Below are 24,515 nucleotides of genomic sequence, written 5' to 3'. Positions count from 1 at the left end.
GGTACAAATTGGATTCTATTATAATTAATCTTAAGGCCATTAATAATTGGATGGCTAGTCGCGACGTCCAACCGGCCAAACTTCGTTTTTATATTAAATAAGATTAGATTTAATCTAAAATCAAAATAAATAACGTTGGCCAATCTTTATTCTCTTTACAGTACTGGAAGGGTCGATCTCCGGTACCTAACCTAAGTACCATGGCTTGGCACGTAGTTGGTGATGAGTGATGAGAACATACAGACCTGTTCTTTACTTGTAATTACTACTAAGCAAGAAGGTAGTTTTCTTTTCTAAAATATATAATAATAGTGCCTTCCTCCTCTACTCGGCCGAACACACATGATTTCGATTCCTCTCTACAGTTCCCTTTTTCGTAGGATTGGTTGATTCATTTCTTTGAATTTATTTATAAAAAGCAAAATAGTATGGAGAAATGTAATATGCTGTCTGTACTAACATTAATAATATGGTTTTTTCTGTAAAAAAAAAAAAAAAAAAAAAACTTTTCAAATCCTAATTTATGTAGTTTTATCCTTATCTCCTAAAAAATGTACATTAATTTAATTCTATAGAATTAAAACATTATGCAATATAATCTTCATATCTTTTAAACGTTTATAGGATCATATATGTTATATTTTTTATTAAAAAAATAATGTAGACTTTGACTCATGGGCTTCGGTTTGATATACTAATTTTAGAAATTTGATAATGATAAAGACGTATTATATTATATTTCTATTTTTAATCCATATGATTAATTTGCATTTTTTGAAAATGTAGTGTGCAAAGGATTTTGTTAATAAAAAACCTTAATAGTTAATAATATCCATGAAACCGAAGTGGAACAAAATTTCTTTCGGTTAGTTCGGTTTGAAGTTAAGTAAGTAAAACCGTTCGATTTTAAAATTTTTTTGGTTCGGTACGGTTCTGTTATATTTGGAATCCTTAGCTATTCCCCGTCGGTTTATGTTAGGGCCTATTTCCTCCGTCACCTTCTCCGCTACCGGCGAGATACCTCGCCGTCGATCTCCAATCTTTCAGTTCTTCTTCAGATTCTACATCGATTCTCCCAATTTGGCTTCTTAACGATTTTGTTTCCTGATATATGTATGTTAATTTCCTTCTTCGTCCGTTTGGTTCGATTCGTATAGCGAAGATTTTGGGATTCCTCTCGAAATAAGACTTTTTTTTTTTTTTGGGAGCTGATGAGAAGAAGTGTCATCTCGCAAATGCAGCGAAGCCTCTCAATGGATTTTACTTCACTGCTTCCTCTGCAACTTCCATCTCGGATGTAGGTATCTAGCTCATGCCATGAGTTCCTAATGTTGTGTGGACTTGTGCATAGTGTTCATCTTCAACACTCTCTGTTAGTTTATCATCTACATTTTGCTTTCTCTTTTTTTTGTTTTCATATTCAGATGATTTTTGTTGGTTATGGTCTTATGGACATTAATTGTGTGATTTTCATTTTTGATGTAGGGAGACTCATCTTTGGTATATTAGACCAGATGAAGTGAAATGTGCATCTCTTCTAAAACACTACTCTCAACTTTTGTCACCAACTGAGAAAGATAGAGTACTTCAGATGCGAGGCGATGAGCTTAAGAAGAATGCTTTGCTTGCTCGCACCTTGGTTCGGACCACTATTGCTCGATGTATGTTACTTCTTTTGTAACCTTCTATCTATATGTTTATATAATCATTAGCCATTATTGGAGTTTCTCATTAGGTTTTGTTTATGGAAGATTTGATCATCTTAGTGACCTGAACCTGATCTTTGATGTTGTATATGACGCTGTTTGTGTTAAGTAGTCTCTCTGCAGATTGAAAGTCTGAATTTTTTAACGAGTTTGCTGAGCATTAACTGTTATGGTTTAATTTACTAGATCAGACAAACAATGGGGTCGATCCTCGGTCCTTAATGTTCAAGAAGAATATCTACGGGAAGCCTGAGGTGAGACAGTTATTTAGGATTGTACTAGACTAACTCATAGTCTTTCGGCTTAAGGGAAAAATTTTCATTTTTGTTCTTGTTTATATTTCACAGGTAGATTGGAAGAATTATACCAACTGTAATAACCCACCATTGCATTTCAATATCTCCCACACAGATTCTTTAATTGCCTGTGGGGTGACTGTACATGTTCCGGTAAGTACTCCTTTTCAGGCAAAAATGCATACAGTTTTGTCCAAAGTTAGTGGCGTCAATGGTTTCATGTTTTAGGTTTGAACAGTTACACTTTACTATGACATAGGTTGGTATCGATGTTGAAAACAAGGAAAGGAAAATTAAACATGATGTCTTAGCATTTGCAGAAAGATTTTACTCTGCTGATGAAGTGAAGTTTCTGTCAACTATACTGGACCCGGAAGTTCAGCGAAAGGAATTTATCAAGTTGTGGACTCTCAAGGTAGTTTTCTTTCTACTATTACATGAGAAGTAACAATTTCATACTTAGTGCCTGAAAATTGTTACTTCTCAAAAGTTAAAAACTGCTTGGATGATTCAACTATATCCAGGAGGCATATGTGAAAGCATTAGGAAAAGGCTTCTCTGCTGCACCTTTTAATACCTTCACGATCCAGTCTAAGGCTGGAACAGAAGGATGCTACATATAAAGCAAAGATGCATCTCTTACAACAAACTGGCGATCTACAATCTTGCTAACCAGCTTGACCTATTTTTTTTTTTAACACAGCCACCGCGGTCGTTGTTTGTAAACAACCGCCGCCGCTGCACGACATATATGTCTAGTTTCTTGTTGCCAATGTTCATCTAAATACCAGTCGCCGCAACATGTCTACCTCTCCACAAACTTCTTCCACACAGGTGGTCGTCCCAGCTGCACCCTCTACGTACCAGCTCAGTTCTTCTGACAATCCCGGTGCTTTGATATCCTCTTTTATTTTGCAAGAGGATAACTATGCTGAGTGGGCTACGGAACTGCAGAACTCCCTCCAAGCAAAACATAAGCTTGGCTTTATCGATGGATCTACTCCGAAACCGACGTCTGAACCCGATCTCAACATGTGGCGTGCTGCAAATTCCATGATTATGGGTTGGATCTGAACCCCTATTGACCCTAAACTCCGCTCAACTGTTTCTTTCATTGCCGAGGCTTCAACTTTGTGGGAGAGTCTTCGGTCTCGGTTCTCTGTTGGTAATGGGGTTCGCAAGCAAGTTCTCAAATATGAGATTGCGGAGTGCAAACAAAACAGACAAAAGTTGTTAGAATATTATGGCCGCTTATCGAAACTTTGGGAGGAGCTGCAACACTATAAAACAGGCCGTGAGTCTACATGCGCCGCAGTTACTTCTCAAAAGTTAAAAACTGCTTGGATGATTCAACTATATCCAGGAGGCATATGTGAAAGCATTAGGAAAAGGCTTCTCTGCTGCACCTTTTAATACCTTCACGATCCAGTCTAAGGCTGGAACAGAAGGATGCTACAATCTTTGCAAGGTTTGTGTTAAGACTTAAATCATACTCTGGAATCGAATATACACTATCTGAAAATTTCCCTTTGCAGTATTGTGAGTATGAACACACAGTAGTAATAGAATTTTAAGAAGCTTGAATGTTTTCTCTAGACATCTGAAATGACGGTCAGTTCGCTGGAGAAGACAGAGAAGTGCTACGGAGAATGGAGGTTTGCCCTTTTGGAGTTGGCTGATTCTCATTATGCTGCAATCTGTACTGAAGATGATCAAGCTAGTGGAGGTGCAATTTCAATTGACATATACACTGAAGAATCCATTTATTCACTGATTTCTTCATCACATCTTTCTCCTTCTTGCAGGTGCTCCTATGAGGGTGATTGTCCGAAAAACCATCCCGTTCGTAGAAGATGAACTTTTTTCCAAATCCAAACTTCTGTAGTTAAGTGCAGCCTTCGACCTTCAGATTTCTGTAACCATTTTGTTTTGAATACACCCACTGTAGTAGTACAATCGAATAATCAAAGCTTTTAGATACCTTGGAAAGTTACCAGTAATCCTTACACGAGCAGATCCCATCTTTGAAATAGTGGAACCGAGATGCATCTCTTACAACAAACTGGCGATCTACAATCTTGCTAACCAGCTTGATGAACACATGACAATCTTCACAAACTCTCAAATTCTTTATCACAAGAATTTCTGTGCCTGGAATACTGTTGAGAATCCCAAAAGCTATTGCTAACCTCTCGCTATGCTCACGGCTAGTGCTGGATACCTCTTCGCCTCTATCACAGTCCATGTTTCCCGCAAGCTCCATCACAGAAATCTCTAACTCATCCAGCATTCTATGGACTTCCTCTGTTTGCTCATGACTTCTATCGCCAGCTAAAAACAAATAAACTCTTCCCTTGTGTTCCACGTAACTATACCCAGGCTTTTTCCTGAATGCTCTCTCTCTCATCATTACCCGGATTCTCCAGATTCCTTGTTGATTCTTTGAGTCTGAATATATATTTGACATCAATACATAGTAGCCAATATTCATGGGTTCAAACTCAATCACCTTGGCAAAAGCTAACTCTGCCATATCGACATTCTTATAGATTTTACAAGCACCCAATAGAGCGCCCCAAACAGCACCATCTGGTTCAACAGGCATTGAATTTATAAATTCCATGGCTTCATCTAGTCGACCAGCTCTTCCGAGTAGATCAACTACGCAAGAGTAGTGTTCAAGACCAGGCTTCAGCTTATATTCTCCCTTCATCGCATTAAATAACTCCAAACCTTTGTCCGCTAGCCCTGAATGACTGCAAGCAGATAAAACCATCACAAACACAGTCCCATCGGGTCTTACGCCTCTTTTTATCATATCATCGAAAAGCATAAGCCCAGTCTCTCCCATTCCATGCATCCCATAGCAACCTATCATGGCGGTCCACGAAACTAAGCTTTTTACAGGCATGGTGTCGAAAACAGCACGTGCCTTTGCCAAGTTACCGCATCTAGCATACATACTAATCAATGCGTTGCTTACATACAAATTTGATCCATAACCATTGGCTTCGACTAGCTTCCCTACTTCCTGACCAATCTTCTTAGCTCCAAGATGGGCACAAGAAGACAGAACACTAACCAATGTAACAGGATCAGGACAAACACCCGATGATTTCATCAGCTCATAAAGTTCAAGAACATCGTAAGCTAGCCCGTTCTGTGAATATCCAGAAATCACAGCATTCCAGGAAATCAAACCCTTCACAGGCAGTTCATCGAACAATCTCCTACCAGATTCTACCGACCCGCATTTCATGTACATCGTGATGAAACTATTCAAAACAGCTTCTTCAGAATCTGTTCCTCCTTTAACGCATTGACCGTGAAGAGACCTCCCGAGCCAGAGGTAGTCAGGAGCAGAGCAAAGCGGGACAAGCCCGAGCATTGTAACCGAATCCACAGACACACCAGTTTCCTTCATTCTACGAAACATAAACGCAGCATCAGAGACCTTCGAGTTCGCTCTGTACCCAGATATCAAAGCGTTGTAACAAACACCAAGCTGACTTGACTGAGGATTTTCGTCGAACACCTTGCGTGCATCCTCAACCAAACCGCATTTACAGTACATTGAGATCAGAGCAGTCAGCACAAAGGGCTCAGCCTCGCAGCCTCCTCTGATAACGTGGCAATGAAGCTGTTGACCGGAGACAGGAAGCGAAAGGGCAGCACATGACTTGAGAATGAAAGGGAAAGAGAACGCGTCGGGAGAAGAACCAGACCGGAGCATTGACCGGTAAAGAGAGACTGATTCTGCAAACAAGGACTGATACGCTAGCTCTCTCAGACGCACGTTCCATGGCGTCGAAGCCACCGCAGGGACGGCGGAGTTCCGTACAAGGCTTGTAACGACGTTCATGGGTCCTCTCCGGCAGTATGACTTGTTTGGTTAAACCGCATAGTCCTATCCTATAAAAGAATAAGGCCCAATATAAATGGGCCTGGCCCAAACTACTTGAGAATATATGTTAGGTGCATCTCCAAAATTTTGGGGGAATAGAGTTATACGAACAACCAAACAGGTAATAATCTGATAGACCATTTCTTCTCTTCTTCTCTAAATAAACTTTCTCCATCTGCAAATCGTTGCCGCCGCTATTTTTTCCTCATAAACCAGATTGAACTTCTTCTTCTTCTTCATCTTTCTCTAGCAGCGTTGGTTGGAGGAGGCTCACGCGGCTTGAAACTCGCCGGAGCAACTTCCGACCCACGGATCCGAGTGAGTTTCTGGTAAGAAAAGCATCACTGTTGTTGTATTAGTGGTGGTTGCTGAGTGGTTTCGAATGTTATCAAATAAATTCTTGAAATTTCTTATGATATGAACAGATCATCTTTTGTTTGTGCATAAAGGGGAGGAGGGTAAACTGTTTGTAGAAAAAAATCTGTTTTTTTGTTTGTTTGTTTAATATTGATTTGTGATACAAATGATGGTATTGAGTGATAAACCTAACCTTAGGATTAGGATTGATTTCTAAGGTTTTTAAGAGATGGATTGGTTTGTCATGTTCATCTTTTATGGAGTTGTTTTTAGTGGCTTCAGTCATGTTTTGTGGTAAAAATGTCTTTCAAAACCCATTAGGCTTTGTGGATTATCTGGTTCTTATGTTGATGTATTCTCGGTTTGTTTGTTAGTGCTTATTCTATAACTAGCTAGTCGAGGATAAGGTGTCTGTATTGTTGACCAAATGAATTTGGAATCTTTTGGGATTTTGATTTGAGGTCTGGTTAGTACATCTCTATTTCAAATCATAGGTTTTGCTACCAGATAAGTTTAGCTTTGCCTATTACTTCTGGTGGTAGGTTAATATATGCAGATGAATATTGATCTGTTTCAATTGCTAACCCAAGTTCACAATGTTTCTTTAATCTTTTGGACAGAAATCAGCGTGGATATTCACTTGGGAGTAAGGTGATTTGCAGCTCCTGTACATTTTTACATCATGCCGAGCCGGAGAAGTGACTCTGCCATCAAGCTAATTACATACTCTGAGGAACTTGTGGATGGAAAACCGTTCTATGCTTTTTCCAATTGTCTTCCTGTGAAGGCTTTAAACCGTGAACCTGCTGGTCATGCCTTCCATTCTGCTGCTCTTAAACTGCATGGTTGTGCAGAGGAACCCACTGACAATGAAGATAGTGATAAGAAAGTGGGAGATGATAAAGAGAAGGAGTATGTTCCTTCATTCAACTCATATGCCAACAAAGGAAAGAAGAAGTCTGGTACCCAGCAACAAGACCACTATGCATTGTTGGGTTTGAGCAATTTAAGATATCTTGCGACAGAAGATCAGATTCGGAAAAGCTATCGTGAAGCTGCTCTGAAGCATCATCCTGATAAACTCGCTACTCTCCTTCTCTTAGAGGAGACAGAAGAAGCCAAGGAAGCTAAAAAAGATGAGATAGAATCTCGCTTCAAAGCGATTCAAGAAGCATATGAGGTATTGATGGACTCAACAAGGAGAAGAATTTTTGACTCCACTGATGAGTTTGATGACGAGGTCCCATCGGATTGTTTGCCGCAAGACTTTTTCAAGGTGTTTGGTCCAGCTTTCAAGAGAAATGCTAGGTGGTCAGTGAATCAGCGTATTCCAGATCTGGGAGATGAAAACACACCACTTAAAGATGTTGATAAGTTCTACAACTTTTGGTACGCTTTCAAGAGTTGGAGGGAATTTCCTGATGAAGAGGAGCATGATCTTGAACAAGCAGATTCTCGGGAAGAACGGAGGTGGATGGAGAAGGAGAATGCGAAAAAAACTGTGAAGGCTAGAAAGGAGGAGCATGCTCGAATCCGGACTCTTGTTGACAATGCGTATCGAAAAGACCCGAGAATTGTGAAAAGAAAAGAGGAAGAAAAGGCTGAGAAGCAACAGAAAAAAGAAGCAAAGCTTCTGGCTAAGAAGAAGCAGGAAGAGGACGCTGCTATTGCTGCTGAAGAAGAGAAAAAGCGAAAAGAAGAAGAAGAAAAGCGAGCTGCAGAATCTGCACAACAACAAAAGAAAAATAAGGAAAGAGAGAAGAAGCTCTTACGCAAAGAAAGGAATCGTCTTAGAACTCTCTCAGCTCCTCTCGTGGCTCAGCGTCTGCTTGACATTTCCGAGGAAGATATAGAGAATCTATGCATGTCACTTAACACCGAGCAGTTGCAGAATCTATGTGATAGAATGGGAAACAAAGAAGGACTAGAATTGGCAAAGGTGATCAAAGATGGATGCGATACTAGTAGAAATGACGAAGCTGAATCTAAGGAAAAAGAAAGTAAGAAGACGAACGGTGGCACAGAGTCTACAACCCGAGTCTCTCAGTTAGATAGTAGTACTGTGAAGAAACAACCATGGAGCAAGGAAGAGATTGATATGCTGAGAAAAGGAATGGTAAAATATCCAAAGGGGACATCCCGAAGATGGGAAGTTGTTTCAGAGTACATCGGTACAGGAAGATCCGTAGAGGAGATTCTGAAAGCAACTAAAACAGTTCTTCTACAAAAACCAGATTCCGCTAAAGCATTCGATTCATTCCTCGAGAAGAGGAAACCCTCTGCTTCAATCGCGTCCCCTCTCTCCACAAGAGAAGAGCTCGGAGAATCTCTACCTACGGCGACGACCACAACAAAGGCAAGCCCTTCTAAAGAGACTGTTGTGGCGAACAGTCAGAGCTCAGACAACAATGGTGAAGCAGGTGGAAGTTCAGACACAGATGGTTGGTCAACTGTGCAAGAAAGAGCTTTGGTTCAAGCTTTGAAGACATTCCCCAAAGAGACAAGTCAAAGATGGGAGAGAGTAGCTGCAGCTGTTCCTGGGAAAACGATGATTCAATGCAAGAAGAAGTTTGCAGAGCTTAAGGAAATCATTAGAAACAAGAAAACCGGAGTGTAAGTTAAAATATCCTTTCGGAGTCCCAATGAGAATTTTGGGTTTTAATCCTCTTTGGGGCACCGTCACTTTGCGAGAAGCACGACCTAAAAACACTTTTTATTATTTGTAATGATTCATTTCCCTTTGATGTCGCTATATATATTGAGAATGCTTGAGCCACTACTATCTAATATATATTTTTGACATAATCTATGTATTGTTTGGGTAACATCTGGCATAAATTATCCCATATGTATTTTGGTTTTATCCCTAAATCGCTTAATAGTCAGTATTAGAAGCTGATTATATGATTACGGTTTGCTATTTAAATCTAAACAAAACCAATCGAGCATTGGGAGTGAACAGGAAACAAGAAATTGGGTAATTTGCCTTTCAAGCATTAGAGAAAATCCAAACTTTTACGACGTCCTTAAATCTTCTCTCACGTATAACAAACCGCAAGTCATGAGTCATGTAAGCCAGTGAATGAAAATACAGAAAGATTCGAATTGTGATATGGTTCGTTTAGTTACAGCGACCAAACAGGAGGCATATTAGTCCATCCACAAGACCCGACACCTCCTCGTGGTGCTTGACCAGATGATGAACCAACAGTCACGTAACTGTTCCCAATGTCGTCACCACCAAGAAGAAGCGCAAGCGCATCGCTCATGCTGCTTGTGTCTCTAACAATCCCATAACATCCTTGGTAGAGCCAGCTCGATGCAAGTAAAACATCAGGCCGTGTCATGTCAACTCTCTTTGGTTCCCAAACCTGATCCACCTCTTCTGTCTTTACAAAGTTCCCTGCAAAAGTGTCAAGTATGAACACCAACACACTAGCTTAAAAATCAATATGGAAAACAATTAGATTAAATACCAATCAACGAGTAACTTTGATCGACTCACCTGATGAAATACCACCTGCACTAAGTTGCGAGGGGATTGAAATCTCGGAGCGAGTCAAATTCATTTGGAAATTTTCCAACTCCCCTGGTTTGATCTGGCTACGTGGTACATTCCGAGGAGCATCGGTTGTACAAGTAGTTGAACTGAAACTCTTCTCAGGTGATGATGACAACAAACTGTGCTTTGCACTAGTTTTGATCTTGGCCTCATGAAGTAACATATCTAGTAGGCCGGTGTCGCATGAAGAGAAACAATCTGACTCCTCTATCTCCGATGGTGGTGGAGATTGAATATAGGCATCAACAGAATCAAGGAGATCTGAATGTGGAGGTGACGGTGTCGCTTTCCACTGATCAAATGCACTAGTTTCTGAATATTGGAATGAAGGGAGCTCCAGCTTCACTGCCCCAAACGAGGGCTTAGAAGTAGGAAGCATGCCATCCGTAAGGGTATGGCTATCTAGAATCATCATCATATCAGATGAATGTTGGTTTCCGTAAGGAGGATGATCAACATAACAAGGCGAGATACTGAAAGATCTGGGATTCTTTTGTGAAGCAGTATCCTGAAAGTATTCCGGAGATTGGACTTCATGCTTTATGTTACTGCTGCACATGGGAAACCGAGATCCAGAATCCCAGAGTTGCTTTGGGGAAGGCAATATCGGTGGCATGTAGCTTTCATACCAGGAAGAACTTGCGCCAGTTCCTAGCATGTTGCATGCAACCAAATCTGATAGGTCAGAAGCGGCAGGTAATAAGCTAGCAGCAAAACTTAGATCATCAAATAAAAGATTCGCTTTGGAATTCCCCAACTGCAAGAAATCTTGACGTCTTCTTCTATCTACTCTTATGATATTACTCTTTGTATCCTCTTCACTCCACTGGAGATCTTCAACATGGATTTCAGGAGGGTACAGTGGTAAGCCTGCTCGTTGTCGCCTCTTGACACGAGTGTTCCAATAATTCTTTATCTCATTATCTGTTCGACCAGGCAACTGATAAACAAGAAGAGAAATTATACCAGAGATAAGTCCTTAGGCTCACAGAAAAGATGAATCTATGAAAATGGACCATTATCCACAGTTACAAGACTACTTACATGTTCAGCCATCTGCGCCCATTTATTTCCCACTTTGGCGTGCATTTCAACAATGAGCTGTTCTTCTTCTTCGCTAAATGCTCCTTTCTTCAAGTTTGGCCTCAGATGATTAGCCCATCTCAGACGACAGCTTTTACCACAACGGGCCAGGCTAGTGTGTTTCTGGACAGCATTCCAGTTACCCTCGCCGTGCTTGCTCACATAATCAATCAAAATCCCGTCTTCAGTTGAGGTCCATGGTCCTTTCTTCAGGGCACCTCCTCTCCCTCTACTTCTGTAGCCGTTGCTGATACTATCAGCAGCAGAAGATTCGTTATAGATGCTGGAGTGCATACCATCATCACTCTCAACCGTAGTCAAGTAACTCATCTCTTTCTATTTATATCAAGACAACCCCCACCACTTGAATAAAAAATTTAGACATCAAAGCTCCCACCTGAACCAGTTTAGAGAAGTAGACAAACCCCTTTAATATTCCAGGCAGCAGTCATTCATGTACATATCAACAAAATAACGAAATGATAAACTTCCAAACGAGGAGAATAGTGAAAACAAACAAGTCGAGTAGAACGCACAAGATTAATTATCAACCACTGAGATACTACTAGGCAACAACTAAAAAATTCATTGATGAAAATTCTACAGAACACACTACTAACACCATTTTAACGAATCATTAGATATGCATTTTCGATTTTGAATCAAACCAGAAATTCACAACAACAACAACAACAAAAATAGCAAGTTCATCAAAGTAGCTTTTGGATTTCAGAGCCAAACCATGCCTTGGAGTTATTATATACATGGTTTCTCATTGGGTACTATCACAAAAGGCACTGACACTTTGAAATGACTGATACTATATCAAATACTAAGACAAAAAAATAAAACTAATCCACAATCTCAAGATTTTGAATCCCAATTCTAATTTCAAAATCACTCAGGGAATCACGATTGAACAAGCGAATCCCTCTCTATTCAAAAGAATCGAAAAGCAACAGATACACACGAACCCTAGCTGAGGTAAAAAGCAAGCTCTCTGTTCAGTATCTAGCAACATGAATATATTATCTGAGATCTACAGCATCCGACGAAATCGGAGCTCGAGTTGAGCTGAAGATACAGATTTGAAACAACAACAAAAATTATCCGATTTGGTATTGGAAAATTACAATCGAACAAAAAAATTAGCTCAAAATTAAAACTCCACACTGATCAGAAGACAATGAATTGAAGATCAGAGATCCGCGCAAATGGATTCAAAGACCTACCTACTAATAACGGAAGAACAATCTAGAAGAAGAAGAAGCATTACCAGGAGAGAGATGGAGAGAGAGACGACGACGACGACGCGGAAAGCTCGAGAGATGCAGAGAGAGAGAGAGAGTGAAAGAGATTCTAAAGTACGAAAGCTAAAGGGTTCATCAAAAGCTCTCTGGTTCTGCTGCTCAACATAATAATAAGTAGTGGCAAAGAAGAGATGCAATTTTTGGAAATTATTTTTGTAAAAAAAAAATCTCCTACCTTATTATTATTTTTTTACCTTTTTCATTGCGGGAGATAAAATAAGAGTCATGTAATATATAATACAAAATAATAATTACGTACGTGTGTATTTGTGCCACCAAATTTTAGAAAAAAAAAATGTCAAATAAAACCGATATCTTGTTAATTTTTATAGTAAAAATTTGGCCTCTTTTATATAACATATCACGACGTAAGATTATTTAGAACGACTATTGTAATATATTTTAAGAAATGTGTTATTTAAAAGTACTACATATCTCGAGAATGTTGTTGGGATATATATAAAATATAATCGTATACGTCTTTGATAAAAAGGAACCCAAACCGAACATAAATTGCAATCTAATATATACTTTCATTTAATGATATGTTATAAATGAACTTATTGACGTATAAGATTTACAATGAGAGAGTCCCAGTCCGCCGCAACTCATATATTAAGCGCATCGTCGTCATTCATTCTTTTGTGACAACAAATAGATTATGATTATGAGATGACAGTGACTCTCTCTCTCTCTAATCAGATTTGCCTCATCGATTTAATTATTAGCTTATTTTATTTATACCAGTGTTTTAAAGAAGCCAAATGACGAATCATGCCACTGACCGATGAGTGAGGACTTCAACTTTTTTCATGCCATTATTAGCTTACATTAAAATTTCTATAAACGCTACATCAATTAATCGATGTTAAGACTACGTCAATTAATATACCAACACTAATATAGATATTTTTCACGTAAGCTGATTAAATGAATATAAGTTTTGGTAAACAAGATAATAAAATCCAACCATAGCTTTTTTCTTTTTTTTTTCCCCTCTGGCCTTAGTTGGAAGAAAGAGCGTGTGGACCTCGTGATTTTGAATAGCTCACGTATATTTTGTGGCCTGAATTTTGGTGTATAATATAGTATATATTTGTGTGTGAAGATATAACTAGCTAGAGGCCTGACGCAAGCTTGACAAGAGAAAAAATGACAAAAATGCCAATGTAGATATATATGATCCATATATAACACCAAACCCACAAAAGATGGTTGCTCTTGCTATATATGTTTTGAGACTCTATAAATAATAGATTCTACTAACAAGTGGTAAAATAGTTTAAGATCTTTCAAGGCTGCCAAATATGAATTTAATCTAATTTTATTCTAGTAATTAAAACAATTGGAATACAAAATACTAGGGGGTTATAAGAAAATTATAAAGTGTGTGAAAGACGGGGGATGGAGGGAATATTATTGAAATAGGGAAAGCAGTGGGGAACTCTTGTAAACGTACGAGGAACGTAAGAGGATCAGATTCCACTTCTCCGTGTCTCACGCTTGTCTCTTTCTCTATTTTGTTTCTCACATTTTATTTGATCTTAATTAAGATTCGCTAACTTGTGAAATAGTTGAAAAGTTGATTTGATCTGGTAAATTACGATTATTGGTTGATCGCCGAACGAGTGATAAAATCACTGGGACAATCTTTTGCTGGCTAACAAATACTTACGGATTATGGTAACAATGCATGATTGAATATTGTTTGTTTGTGACAAATTTAGTTTCTGTAATTGTGCTAGTATAATAAGGATATTTCCTTATGTTGTACCAACGACTACCTGAGATCTTAATTAACCTATACTTGATTTAATTATACGCAAATTAAAATATACTATAATATATTGTGCACATTATTGGAGAAAGCACCAAATAGGCTCTCCTAGCTCTATCGCTTTATACACGCCTCTATCTCTCTCTAGATTGAGGATTGAGATTAGGGTTTCATGTTTCCAGCAAAATGGTGCCGTCTTGAGTCTTAAAAAGATCCAAGACAAAACCACCGATCATATCACTACTGCATATCATCAAACAGCTACTGTTCGCTGTTGGAGCATCATCAAGATTCACAAATCATCAAGTATATGTACATTCGTATGTAATATGATAAGACTTTTGATGTATGTATGAGAATCTTGATGATGCTGCAGCTGCAATCAGTGGCTTATACATATAAACAGCCAAACAGGTATGTTTCGATGGTTAAAACTTAAAAGTATTTTGTAGCTAGCTTTTTGTTTATGTCTGAATCCACAGATCGGATCAAAAGAGGAGGTATTTCTTGAATATTATAGCTCAAGAACTGTTTGATATGTTCATTCTAAGATCTCTTTCTTGATTCTTGCTAGAAATTTGAATCTCTCAAAATGATCATAGTTTTCCCATAAATTCCTTAATCTTCTGGTTAATTTCTATATATAGAAAATATATATTTATCTTTATATATAGCTTTCTTCCTAGCTATTTGTTTCTTGGATGATGAATTTAACATACATCTTTTTAAAGTAAATTTAACGATATATAATATATATATACTTAATTATTTGTAAGTCTTACCGCAGTCTTGCTGTTGTTTTGTCCAGATCTACGAACATGTTTTTTTTTCAAATCCTAAATATAATGGTGAATTTATAAATCATCTTCCCAAACTATACACTTTAATTTCTAGTTTCCTGTAGTCCCACGGCGGATCACACACCCGCCAATCTCTCACTAGGCTCTATCTAAATGGTAATTAAGTTAATGGTATTACAGAACTTAATGTTACAGATGAATATTGTTCGGTAACTTTTCTTCTGTAATCAAAGTTTTTTTAACAAAAACTTCAACAGAAGTATATATGGTGAGATGTGTGACGTCTTTTAATGGAAAGAGGCAGACGACTTGTCGAGAATTCATCTCTGTAAAATCAAGTTCCGGACATTCATAATGGAAACTTTTAACTTTGCATTATATCGAAAAACCGTAATTAATTAATGGTTGCGGTTCTTCATGTCAAACGAATCTCACACAAATCTTGTATTCCAAAACGTGCAAAATAAGCTTTAAAGATTTGGTGTACCAGTACCAAAAGTGAAACAGATGGAGCTTATATGTATTGAAGCTGTTTCCATTTACCACTTCTGTAAATTTACGTTTGAAACTCTGTTAGGATCTCCTAAGTAAAATGCTATACAATGTTCTCCACAGCATTTTAGCTGAAGTTGCCTGCTCTCTTTATATAAACTCATAAAAAATGCCAAAATCAAATATCGATTCCTGTTAAATAAAAGCGCTTAGTTAATGTTAAAATCATTTAGAGATTTTCCAAAAAAAACACATAGAAATATTTTTACCACTTGTAAGCCATGTTTTAAAAATCTCCGCCACCGATTACGCCCCATAAAATCGTTAGGCCCACCCTCTTCGCTTCGATTAATGACTAATCCCCGCCTAACATCGATTATCCGATTATACCGTCTAATCCCATTAATTCTCGCATAATTTTATATATACCGATTATTTTTGGAGCCAAATATAAATCAAATATATATATTTTTGTTATTTAAACATTTAAATTAAGAGTTTATGATGTTTTATAATAACTAATGTACAAACTTTTAATTAAAGTTTTCTTAATATTACGTTTTTATGTTTTTACCGTAATTTTAAAGACAATACTATAGTTTTATATTTTATTTGATATTTTTTTCACATAAACATAATTATACATATATTTAGTACTAGATATTTTTAATTTACTATTATTTTAATAAAATAACCTAAATACTAGTCCCGATTAATCTCCGTTTAATCTCTGATTTTCTCGGTAGGCGCTAAGTCCACCCTGACCACTCGACTAGCACCTAGCGATTTCTAAAACAGGACTTGTAAGTAATCTACCAGAAAACACACTCGGAACTTTTATGTACTACATATTGACTACTCTATTACGTTAATGAACGATTTTGTCACCAGAAAAGTAAAAAACAAAAACGTTTATGAACGATGACGTGGAACTGAAAGTAGGCCAGCTGTAACGGGAAGTGTTGACGTGGCAACGAAAGTCTTCTGGTCAACGAGTTTGTCTATTTCTAATAATCTGCCGACCAAATTCTTCTAATAATCTACTAATTCCAACAAATTCATAATTTTTTTGGAGATTTCAATTAGAAACTGAATTTTTAGTTTATCAATTGATCTTATCTTATATCGGATATGGTGTAACGAATTATTGGCTACTATTGGGTTGATATTTGAATATTAGTAAATGTTAAAAACTAAAAACTAAAAAAAGAAAGCACTATATATATATATATATATATATATATATACATATGTACAGTTCAATACATATATGGTTGCAACATCAAAGAGAAAGACAAAATATTCTTGAAATAAATCAATTGTTGGAAATAAATATTCTTGAAACTATATATTTATTCCATTAACAACTGTTAAGAGGAATTACATATCTGAAAAAAAAAAAAAAAAAAAGAATAACATTTTAATAAGATCAACACAACACATATATTTAACCATATTAAAAAAAAAATCAACCCAGACTTTTTATATCACAAGCAAAACTTAACCAAGTGAAAGAAATTGCAAACAGGTTCGAAACTACTCATCTAATCAGTTAAAAACAAAGATGAAATCACCAGAGTGATCGATGATTTGAGTTATCTTCAGTGTAGAAAAGGCTCGAAAGTGCTCACCACCTTCTTCAATTGGTCAAGCAACGACAAATATGACACCGTTCCATCGTTTCCAGCGAGAACCCTATACTTATCTTTTCTTGTGAAGTTAGTGCACTCGAACCCTAACGTAGCCGCCAAGATTCTCTGAACATAGTTCGCCACATCATGGGGGCTCTTCCCAGACGAACACGTTGCTTCAACTGGAAGCTGGTTCAAGAACGTAACCTCGTAAACCGGTCTCGGGTTCATGAAGAAGAAAATCGGGTCTAAACCTTTCCAGCCTCTCGCCGTGGTCGCGTGGAAGAATCCAACTCTATAGTTCATCGCGACGGGAACAATCCTATCCGTCAACTCAGCGAAAAGCGCGCTGAATCTTAACAAAAACGGTTCACGACAAGTGGTTCCCTCAGGACAAACCACTAGATCTCCTTTAGACAGTTGCTGTTTGATCTTCGCCGCGTCTACGTCTCGGATTCTTGTCAACCGGACGGTTGGAATGGGAGATAAGATCTCGGATAACCGCGAGATTGAGTAAGTAACGGCTGGGATGCTGCGTCCTAGCACGTAGGATAATACCACCGGGTCCATTAGGGTTCTATGAGTACACACAAAGTGATGTGATCACGGGATCGACCACTCGGCCGTGAACACTCGATTCTCTCGGACGTCTCTCAACCACCTCTCGGACAACACTTGGACGCCTCTCGGACACTTATCGACAACTTGGAACCGGCCTTCCTAGTGATGCGCGGTACCAACTAGTTTCCAAGGATCATCAAGGAGGAGCAAGTAAAGTCATCTAATGGGCTTTGCAATCCAAGCTTCAACCCTCACACCAATGGCTCATGGCTAGCATCACCACTTAAGAGCCTTGAGTTGCGACCAGCTTTGGGAAGCTTAGTTCGCGAGTCTTCACCATCGCGCAAGCGTGAAGACGCCCCTAAGTCATTAGAAGGAGCTGTACTCTTTTCCCTACTTTGGGTTTGTCCCAATGGGTTTACCAAAGAGGTTTTAACGAGGCAGCGAACTCTAGTGCATCTCCACTTCGTTCCCGCTTGGCTCATGACTTGGAAACAATCATTGACAAGTTTAGGAGCCAAGGAAGTGAAGATCCTATCACCGCGTCCAGCCAATGACGTGGCTTTTCTATCTCTCTCCCTTCCCTTCCTTTGAATTTCTTCTTGAACCTTCTATGACCGTTGGATTGGTCTTTCCTTTGTTTTACTTTTGCTTTTGCTTTATGGCCAAGTGTAAGGATGAGATCCTGGCCGCGTGTCTAGGGTTTTAGAGTCTCCCATTTGTAAGCCTTCCTATATAAAGGCCTAAACCCTCATTGTAAAAGGAGACTTGAAGTATTGAATTAAATTTCACAAGAGAGAATCTTGTTCTTGTCTCACCTCTCTCCTTAGTCCAAGTCCGGGACTTGACTACCGAGAAACCCTAGCCGATCTCGAACCGGGTTCGACATCGACTAGTTGACCGTATCACGGGCCGAGCCACCTCCCGTGTGTCGTCGCATCAAACCACCTTCGCGTCCCTCTCTACCGTATCACGTCCGGTTCCTACCGCTCGTTGTACTTTCGCTTCCACTCCACCTTCCTTATCGCATCACCGAGAATCCTTACCGCATCACCAAGGATTCTTACCGCCGCGTTGCCGAGAGCCGTTCCCGCAGTTTACCTTCAAACTCCGGGAATCGATTTCCGCATCGTCCGTACCGCGACCGAGACTGCTCGACCGAAGCCGAGACCAAAGGCCGGATCTCTCGATCCGCTCGTTCGTTTCAGCTCATCTCTCGCATCCACCGTTTGTTTCCTTACTGGATTCAAATCTCCGAGCTTTGTCCGAGGAAAGCCTCATCTAAATTCCTCGGCTCGAGAGAGTTTCGTTCCGTCCGTCCGCAGCCACCGTCCGTCCGTGCGACTCGGTAGACGACCGCGTCCGGCGGTCACATCAGCTTGGTATCAGAGCTCTAAAAGCTCCTGACTCAAAGGTTGTGTCTTTCTAACCCAGAAACACCTTCCTTTGTTAAAGCTTTCGTTTTTGTGTCTTTGCGGTTCATTAGTTTCATCTTTAGCGTCGTTAGGTCCGATAGTTTTTGTTTTATGCTTAGTTTCCTCGATAGATCGTTTGTTGAGTCGTCGCTTTGTTTATTTCTGAGTTTTGTTCGTCATAGTTCTTGCCTAGGACTTGTTAGATCGATAAAGTAGCGCGTTTGCTTTTGGGTTTGTGTTGTGGTCCCAAAAAGTTTTGCTTTTTGTGCGTGAGTTTGCTTTTAGGCGCGTGTAGGTTTCTTTTTGCTTAGTCATAGTTTGTCATCTTGTGTTGCTGTCCTCAATCATTGACTGCCTAGATAAATATCTTATCCATCATGTTTTGGACGCGTTTTTGCTCACGAATATTCGTTTTGCTTTGACGAGGTACCATCGCCACGTCACGACCGAGCACCGATCGAGCCATCCGCGTATCACCGTCCAGAGCACGTATCATCACCCGCGTATCATCGTCCAAGCCCTTATCGCGTATTGTGTATCATCGTCTGATCACTATCGAGCCACCGGACGAGTCATCGGCCTTCCGTATCAGCCGATCACACCGGCTATCCGTACCGACGTCCGATAACCGTTGGCCGTCCGTACCATTGCCGCACCAGCCGACTGTGTCATCGACCGACCCCCGTCGGCCGACCGTACATCATCGGCCATCCGTATCAGCCAATCGTGCCGGCTATCCGTACCGCCATCTGAACATCGTCAGCTGCCGTACCAGCCGTCCGTCTCAGTCGTCCGTGCCGACGTCCGACCATCGTTGGCCGTCCGTACGAACCGTCCGTACCAGCCATCTATATCGTCGTCCATACCGACGCCGACCACCGATTGTCGTCCGTACCGTCGACAAAATCCGACAGTCGTCCGTACCATCGACGATCTCCGACAGCCGTCCGTACCATCGACCATACTTCGTTTCCAAGACCGCGATCAGTATGCAACACTCGATTCAATACTGATCAAGCATGGATTTTGACGGAAACGATTCCGAGTTGGGATCATGGTACGATGAAGATCATGACTTTGGTCCGGAGCAAGAGGTCACCGAGGACGAGCCATGGAACGACGAACACACTGGTACCGATCCGGAGCCAGCGACTACCGAGAACGCGTCCTGGTACCAAGAGGACTTTGAAGAAGGCTCGGAACTAGAGGAACACGAGCATGGATCACCAGACTGCTATTGGCCGTCTATGTCCCGAGCTACGCGCTATAACAAGCCAAGGTCGAACCGCTATGATGACTCCGACAATGATGACCTGGGTTCTTACTATACGCCGTCCGCAAATCATCGAGAGCCGCGGAAGGAATACTCGAGTTGCACCCGAGCAATCCCAACCTTTCCATCGCACGCATCATCGAGCAAGTCAAGTGCTTGCCGCACTCGGAACCAAGGACTTCCGAGCTGGTCACCACGCGCAACACCGATCAATCCGTCAAGTCGCGACCGAGATAAAGCCAAGGCGAGCATTGTGGTTTCTCGGACTAAGTCAAGGGAGCAGACCGCAAGGAAGCCAGCGCAATCTCCCGGAGCACCAAATTTCACGGACGAGTTGATCTCTATCCGATCTGAACTCCAACACCTTGGAGAAATGTTGGGCCAGGCAGCGAGATCTTACACCCAGGGAGAATCATCACGGCACCAACACTCGGCCCTTGTAACTGTACCAACACCAGTCCCGCGAGTTCTTCATCAGCCGGAACAAGGTGACTTGACGCGGAACAAGCCGAATACCGACTTGATTGAGAACGCCGCACCAACGACGCAAGCTAACCGTACGCTGAGCCTAGGACGTGATTTCGATCGACAAGTCTGTCCAGAAGAAGTCATTAACTCGGGAGGAATCGTAGAGAAGCCAGCCGAGCCCCCAGACCGACAAGTTCTTACACTCGGAGGTCCAAGTTCGGGTCATTACGCAGACCACGGAAAACTCTTTACCGCTCTCGATCGAGGCTTAACCGACACTCGACCGCCGCGTCCGGAGCCGACCATAGTACGCGAATCCTTACCCAGGACGCGTACCGAGCCATCAACCGAAGTCCAAGGAGATTCTGGCCGCGCAATTGAAGTCATATCCGGTAATCACTCGGTAATGGGGAGTTCCAAGTTAGCTAGGCCACCGGAGATGGCCATTGATGGATCTTTTCACTCGGTATTGTCCATGACTACTTCAAGTAGTAAGCTCCAGCTGGGAGTCGCCTATACCGTGCCATCCTTCTCCACCCTTAGCGCCAAGGCCGTTACCGCACAAGGTCATATGGCGATGTATTTGTCCAACTTTGGTGCGGATCAAACTTATGTGTGGCATCCTGGAGAGTCTCAGCAAGCAACCACGGTTCATGAAGGGATCCGAGCGACCAGTGCCGCTGGCCTTACCGGGGAAGTCCTATCCTTTTCTCTTAAGGCCTTACTGTTTCCTTTTGATCCCGGTAAATTAAACCGCGGTTGGCCTTTTGATGCTGCTGATTTGGGTTTTCCTTTTTGATCCAGGTGATGAGCAAAGTTTTGAGGCCAAAACTTCTATAAGAGGGAGGGAATGATGTGATCACGGGATCGACCACTCGGCCGTGAACACTCGATTCTCTCGGACGTCTCTCAACCACCTCTCGGACAACACTTGGACGCCTCTCGGACACTTATCGACAACTTGGAACCGGCCTTCCTAGTGATGCGCGGTACCAACTAGTTTCCAAGGATCATCAAGGAGGAGCAAGTAAAGTCATCTAATGGGCTTTGCAATCCAAGCTTCAACCCTCACACCAATGGCTCATGGCTAGCATCACCACTTAAGAGCCTTGAGTTGCGACCAGCTTTGGGAAGCTTAGTTCGCGAGTCTTCACCATCGCGCAAGCGTGAAGACGCCCCTAAGTCATTAGAAGGAGCTGTACTCTTTTCCCTACTTTGGGTTTGTCCCAATGGGTTTACCAAAGAGGTTTTAACGAGGCAGCGAACTCTAGTGCATCTCCACTTCGTTCCCGCTTGGCTCATGACTTGGAAACAATCATTGACAAGTTTAGGAGCCAAGGAAGTGAAGATCCTATCACCGCGTCCAGCCAATGACGTGGCTTTTCTATCTCTCTCCCTTCCCTTCCTTTGAATTTCTTCTTGAACCTTCTATGACCGTTGGATTGGTCTTTCCTTTGTTTTACTTTTGCTTTTGCTTTATGGCCAAGTGTAAGGATGAGATCCTGGCCGCGTGTCTAGGGTTTTAGAGTCTCCCATTTGTAAGCCTTCCTATATAAAGGCCTAAACCCTCATTGTAAAAGGAGACTTGAAGTATTGAATTAAATTTCACAAGAGAGAATCTTGTTCTTGTCTCACCTCTCTCCTTAGTCCAAGTCCGGGACTTGACTACCGAGAAACCCTAGCCGATCTCGAACCGGGTTCGACATCGACTAGTTGACCGTATCACGGGCCGAGCCACCTCCCGTGTGTCGTCGCATCAAACCACCTTCGCGTCCCTCTCTACCGTATCACGTCCGGTTCCTACCGCTCGTTGTACTTTCGCTTCCACTCCACCTTCCTTATCGCATCACCGAGAATCCTTACCGCATCACCAAGGATTCTTACCGCCGCGTTGCCGAGAGCCGTTCCCGCAGTTTACCTTCAAACTCCGGGAATCGATTTCCGCATCGTCCGTACCGCGACCGAGACTGCTCGACCGAAGCCGAGACCAAAGGCCGGATCTCTCGATCCGCTCGTTCGTTTCAGCTCATCTCTCGCATCCACCGTTTGTTTCCTTACTGGATTCAAATCTCCGAGCTTTGTCCGAGGAAAGCCTCATCTAAATTCCTCGGCTCGAGAGAGTTTCGTTCCGTCCGTCCGCAGCCACCGTCCGTCCGTGCGACTCGGTAGACGACCGCGTCCGGCGGTCACATCACAAAGAGCACGCCGGACTTTCCAGCCGCCGGTGGCTGAGGAGGCTTGCCTTTGACGATGATATGGCCGCCGAATACCTGAGAGACGTAAGGTGTAGCCCACAATGGGAGGATGGCTCCAAGAGTTATCCTGATCGCAGCTAGAATAATTCCGAATGGGATCCAAAGGAGGATGAGGAGAGCGGTGGCTGGCGTTGGCCGCTTCACTAGACGTCCGTCGTGAAATATCACCGGGAGTGGACGTAGCTGAAGTTGTTCGTTGCTGTGGTTGTAGTTCTCCGGAATTGGTGCATGAATATGCTCCTATACAATATAAAGACAAATTTCATTGAGAATGATTAAAAAAGTTGTGCTAGTTGAATTTTTTTGCTTATAAGTGTAACATATTAGATTTAACTATTTTAGTAATCAGCTCATGCAATTAGACGCTACCTCACATAACGATAAGAAAGTTGAAGAAGCGGTCACAGCAGGTCTTCCAAGACCTAGTTGAGGCCTCCGATCAACAAACAAATTAGCGAGACGGTTCAGAAAAGACTGATCGACATCGGTTTCACGTATCAAACCGGTAACAAAACCGAACCGGTTCACGATCAGCTCCGTACCTATGACCTCATCGGCTCTAAGATGCTCCTTGGCAAACCTCTCCACCATAACTCTAGGCATTCTCGTCACCACGACCCTCTTATTACACGAGCTGAAAACCTTCCACGTGTCCATACTTACGTCATCCATGTAGAACTTTGGCAGGACGGCTCTAGCCACCGATTCGATCTCCGGTTCACGTAAACCAACCGTAGCTACAAAAATCATGAGCTTAAGAGCGGCGTTTCTGTAGCTGAAAACGTCAAGGAGTGTGATTACGGGCCAGAGAAACAGCAAGATTGCGAAACGAATTAGACCAGATGCTTCGAAGGCTACGAGCATGAAGTAAGAGAATGAATCTGCGTTCTTCAGTATTGTCCCTTCAAACTCTGACACGACTGAACACGGTGTCGTTCCATCTTGCTCCATCACCATTTCTTTTCTTGGTGTTTTGATCGAATATTAGTCTTGACTCGATTAGATAGGAGATGGAAGAAAAAAAATGGATTATAACGTTTTATGTTATAATGGTTTGGACTGACTAGTGTCTAATGCAATGGGGGAATTGGCAGTTTATCAATATTGCACCTACCGTATTTGTAAACATGATTTTTTAAAGTTGAAATATGTCATTGATGAGTCAATATATTATACATAGATATGTGAAGAAAATAAGTTTATATATGCACGTCACGTGTTTTTTTTCTTCTTCTTCTTCTGATGTAACAGTAGTACACGTAAAGTATAACAAAGAAATTCATGGTTTGAAACTCAACAGTTTTGTCCGAATTTTTGGCGGGATGCACCAAAATTAGGCTATATTTATTATGTGCAACACTAAATATACGGATTTAATTAGGTTACTGACCTTATTATGCCATGGTTTATAATAAATTATTTAATTTCATGCTTGTGCATGATGTGTTTATAGGGCCTGTAAACGGAGCGGATATCCGGTTTTTTGGGATATCCGTATCCGTATCCATATCCGTTTTATTCGTAATTTGTTATCTGTATTCGTATCCGAAAATTTCGGATATCCGTTATCTGGATATCCGTTAAATATTCGATTATCTGTGAATATCCGAAGATATCCGTAAAAA

The 24,515-nt window shown here is 41.1% G+C and overlaps 5 protein-coding genes and 1 pseudogene across 18 annotated transcripts; 2 read left to right on the top strand and 4 right to left on the bottom strand.

Annotated features, from left to right (window-relative positions):
- Nucleotides 1–52: 52 nt before the first annotated feature.
- LOC104764898 (uncharacterized) lies at nt 53–4,002 on the top strand. 14 transcript variants are annotated; one of them, XM_087502722.1, is made up of 10 exons: nt 53–280; nt 980–1,113; nt 1,209–1,297; nt 1,486–1,661; nt 1,893–1,960; nt 2,054–2,155; nt 2,262–2,417; nt 3,366–3,470; nt 3,599–3,728; nt 3,808–4,002. In XM_087502722.1, the coding sequence occupies exons 3-10, from the start codon at nt 1,212–1,214 to the stop codon at nt 3,885–3,887; spliced, it is 903 nt and encodes a 300-aa protein (XP_087358848.1). In that variant the 5' UTR covers nt 53–280; nt 980–1,113; nt 1,209–1,211; the 3' UTR covers nt 3,888–4,002. The 14 variants fall into 14 exon arrangements, 9 of the variants coding, with proteins under 9 accessions (XP_087358848.1, XP_087358849.1, XP_087358847.1 ...); XM_087502723.1 differs by lacking the exon at nt 53–280 and adding an exon at nt 580–886 and having other exon boundaries at nt 1,209–1,372; XR_015591426.1 differs by lacking the exon at nt 53–280 and adding an exon at nt 761–886 and having other exon boundaries at nt 980–1,297; nt 2,323–2,417.
- On the bottom strand, nt 3,481–5,864 carry LOC104764900 (putative pentatricopeptide repeat-containing protein At3g11460, mitochondrial). Its single transcript, XM_010488507.3, has one exon. It carries the CDS (start codon nt 5,862–5,864, stop codon nt 3,993–3,995), a length of 1,872 nt encoding a protein of 623 aa, XP_010486809.3. The 3' UTR covers nt 3,481–3,992.
- Nucleotides 5,165–9,068, top strand: LOC104764896 (uncharacterized). Its single transcript, XM_087502718.1, has 3 exons — nt 5,165–6,027; nt 6,157–6,235; nt 6,884–9,068. Exon 3 carries the CDS (start codon nt 6,946–6,948, stop codon nt 8,878–8,880), a length of 1,935 nt encoding a protein of 644 aa, XP_087358844.1. The 5' UTR covers nt 5,165–6,027; nt 6,157–6,235; nt 6,884–6,945; the 3' UTR covers nt 8,881–9,068.
- A 168-nt stretch (nt 9,069–9,236) lies between these two features.
- Nucleotides 9,237–12,367, bottom strand: LOC104764897 (transcription factor MYB65-like). The gene is made up of 4 exons (XM_087502719.1): nt 12,185–12,367; nt 10,870–11,305; nt 9,769–10,765; nt 9,237–9,666 (listed from the first exon to the last, which is right to left on the bottom strand). Exons 2-4 carry the CDS (start codon nt 11,236–11,238, stop codon nt 9,389–9,391), a joined length of 1,644 nt encoding a protein of 547 aa, XP_087358845.1. The 5' UTR covers nt 11,239–11,305; nt 12,185–12,367; the 3' UTR covers nt 9,237–9,388.
- Nucleotides 12,368–16,888: 4,521 nt separating this feature from the next.
- On the bottom strand, nt 16,889–17,488 carry LOC147920203 (glycerol-3-phosphate acyltransferase 5 pseudogene; annotated as a pseudogene).
- Nucleotides 17,489–22,047: 4,559 nt separating this feature from the next.
- LOC147920202 (glycerol-3-phosphate acyltransferase 5-like) lies at nt 22,048–24,060 on the bottom strand. Its single transcript, XM_087502887.1, has 2 exons — nt 23,260–24,060; nt 22,048–23,130 (listed from the first exon to the last, which is right to left on the bottom strand). Exons 1-2 carry the CDS (start codon nt 23,845–23,847, stop codon nt 22,822–22,824), a joined length of 897 nt encoding a protein of 298 aa, XP_087359013.1. The 5' UTR covers nt 23,848–24,060; the 3' UTR covers nt 22,048–22,821.
- Nucleotides 24,061–24,515: the final 455 nt, after the last annotated feature.

Source organism: Camelina sativa, chromosome 19 (assembly GCF_030686135.1).
Source record: "Camelina sativa cultivar CO46 ecotype springtype chromosome 19, ASM3068613v1".
NCBI classification, from domain to species: domain Eukaryota; kingdom Viridiplantae; phylum Streptophyta; class Magnoliopsida; order Brassicales; family Brassicaceae; genus Camelina; species Camelina sativa.
The sequence above is the reverse complement of the archived record's forward strand: the minus strand, read 5'-3'. Positions and strand labels throughout refer to the sequence as shown.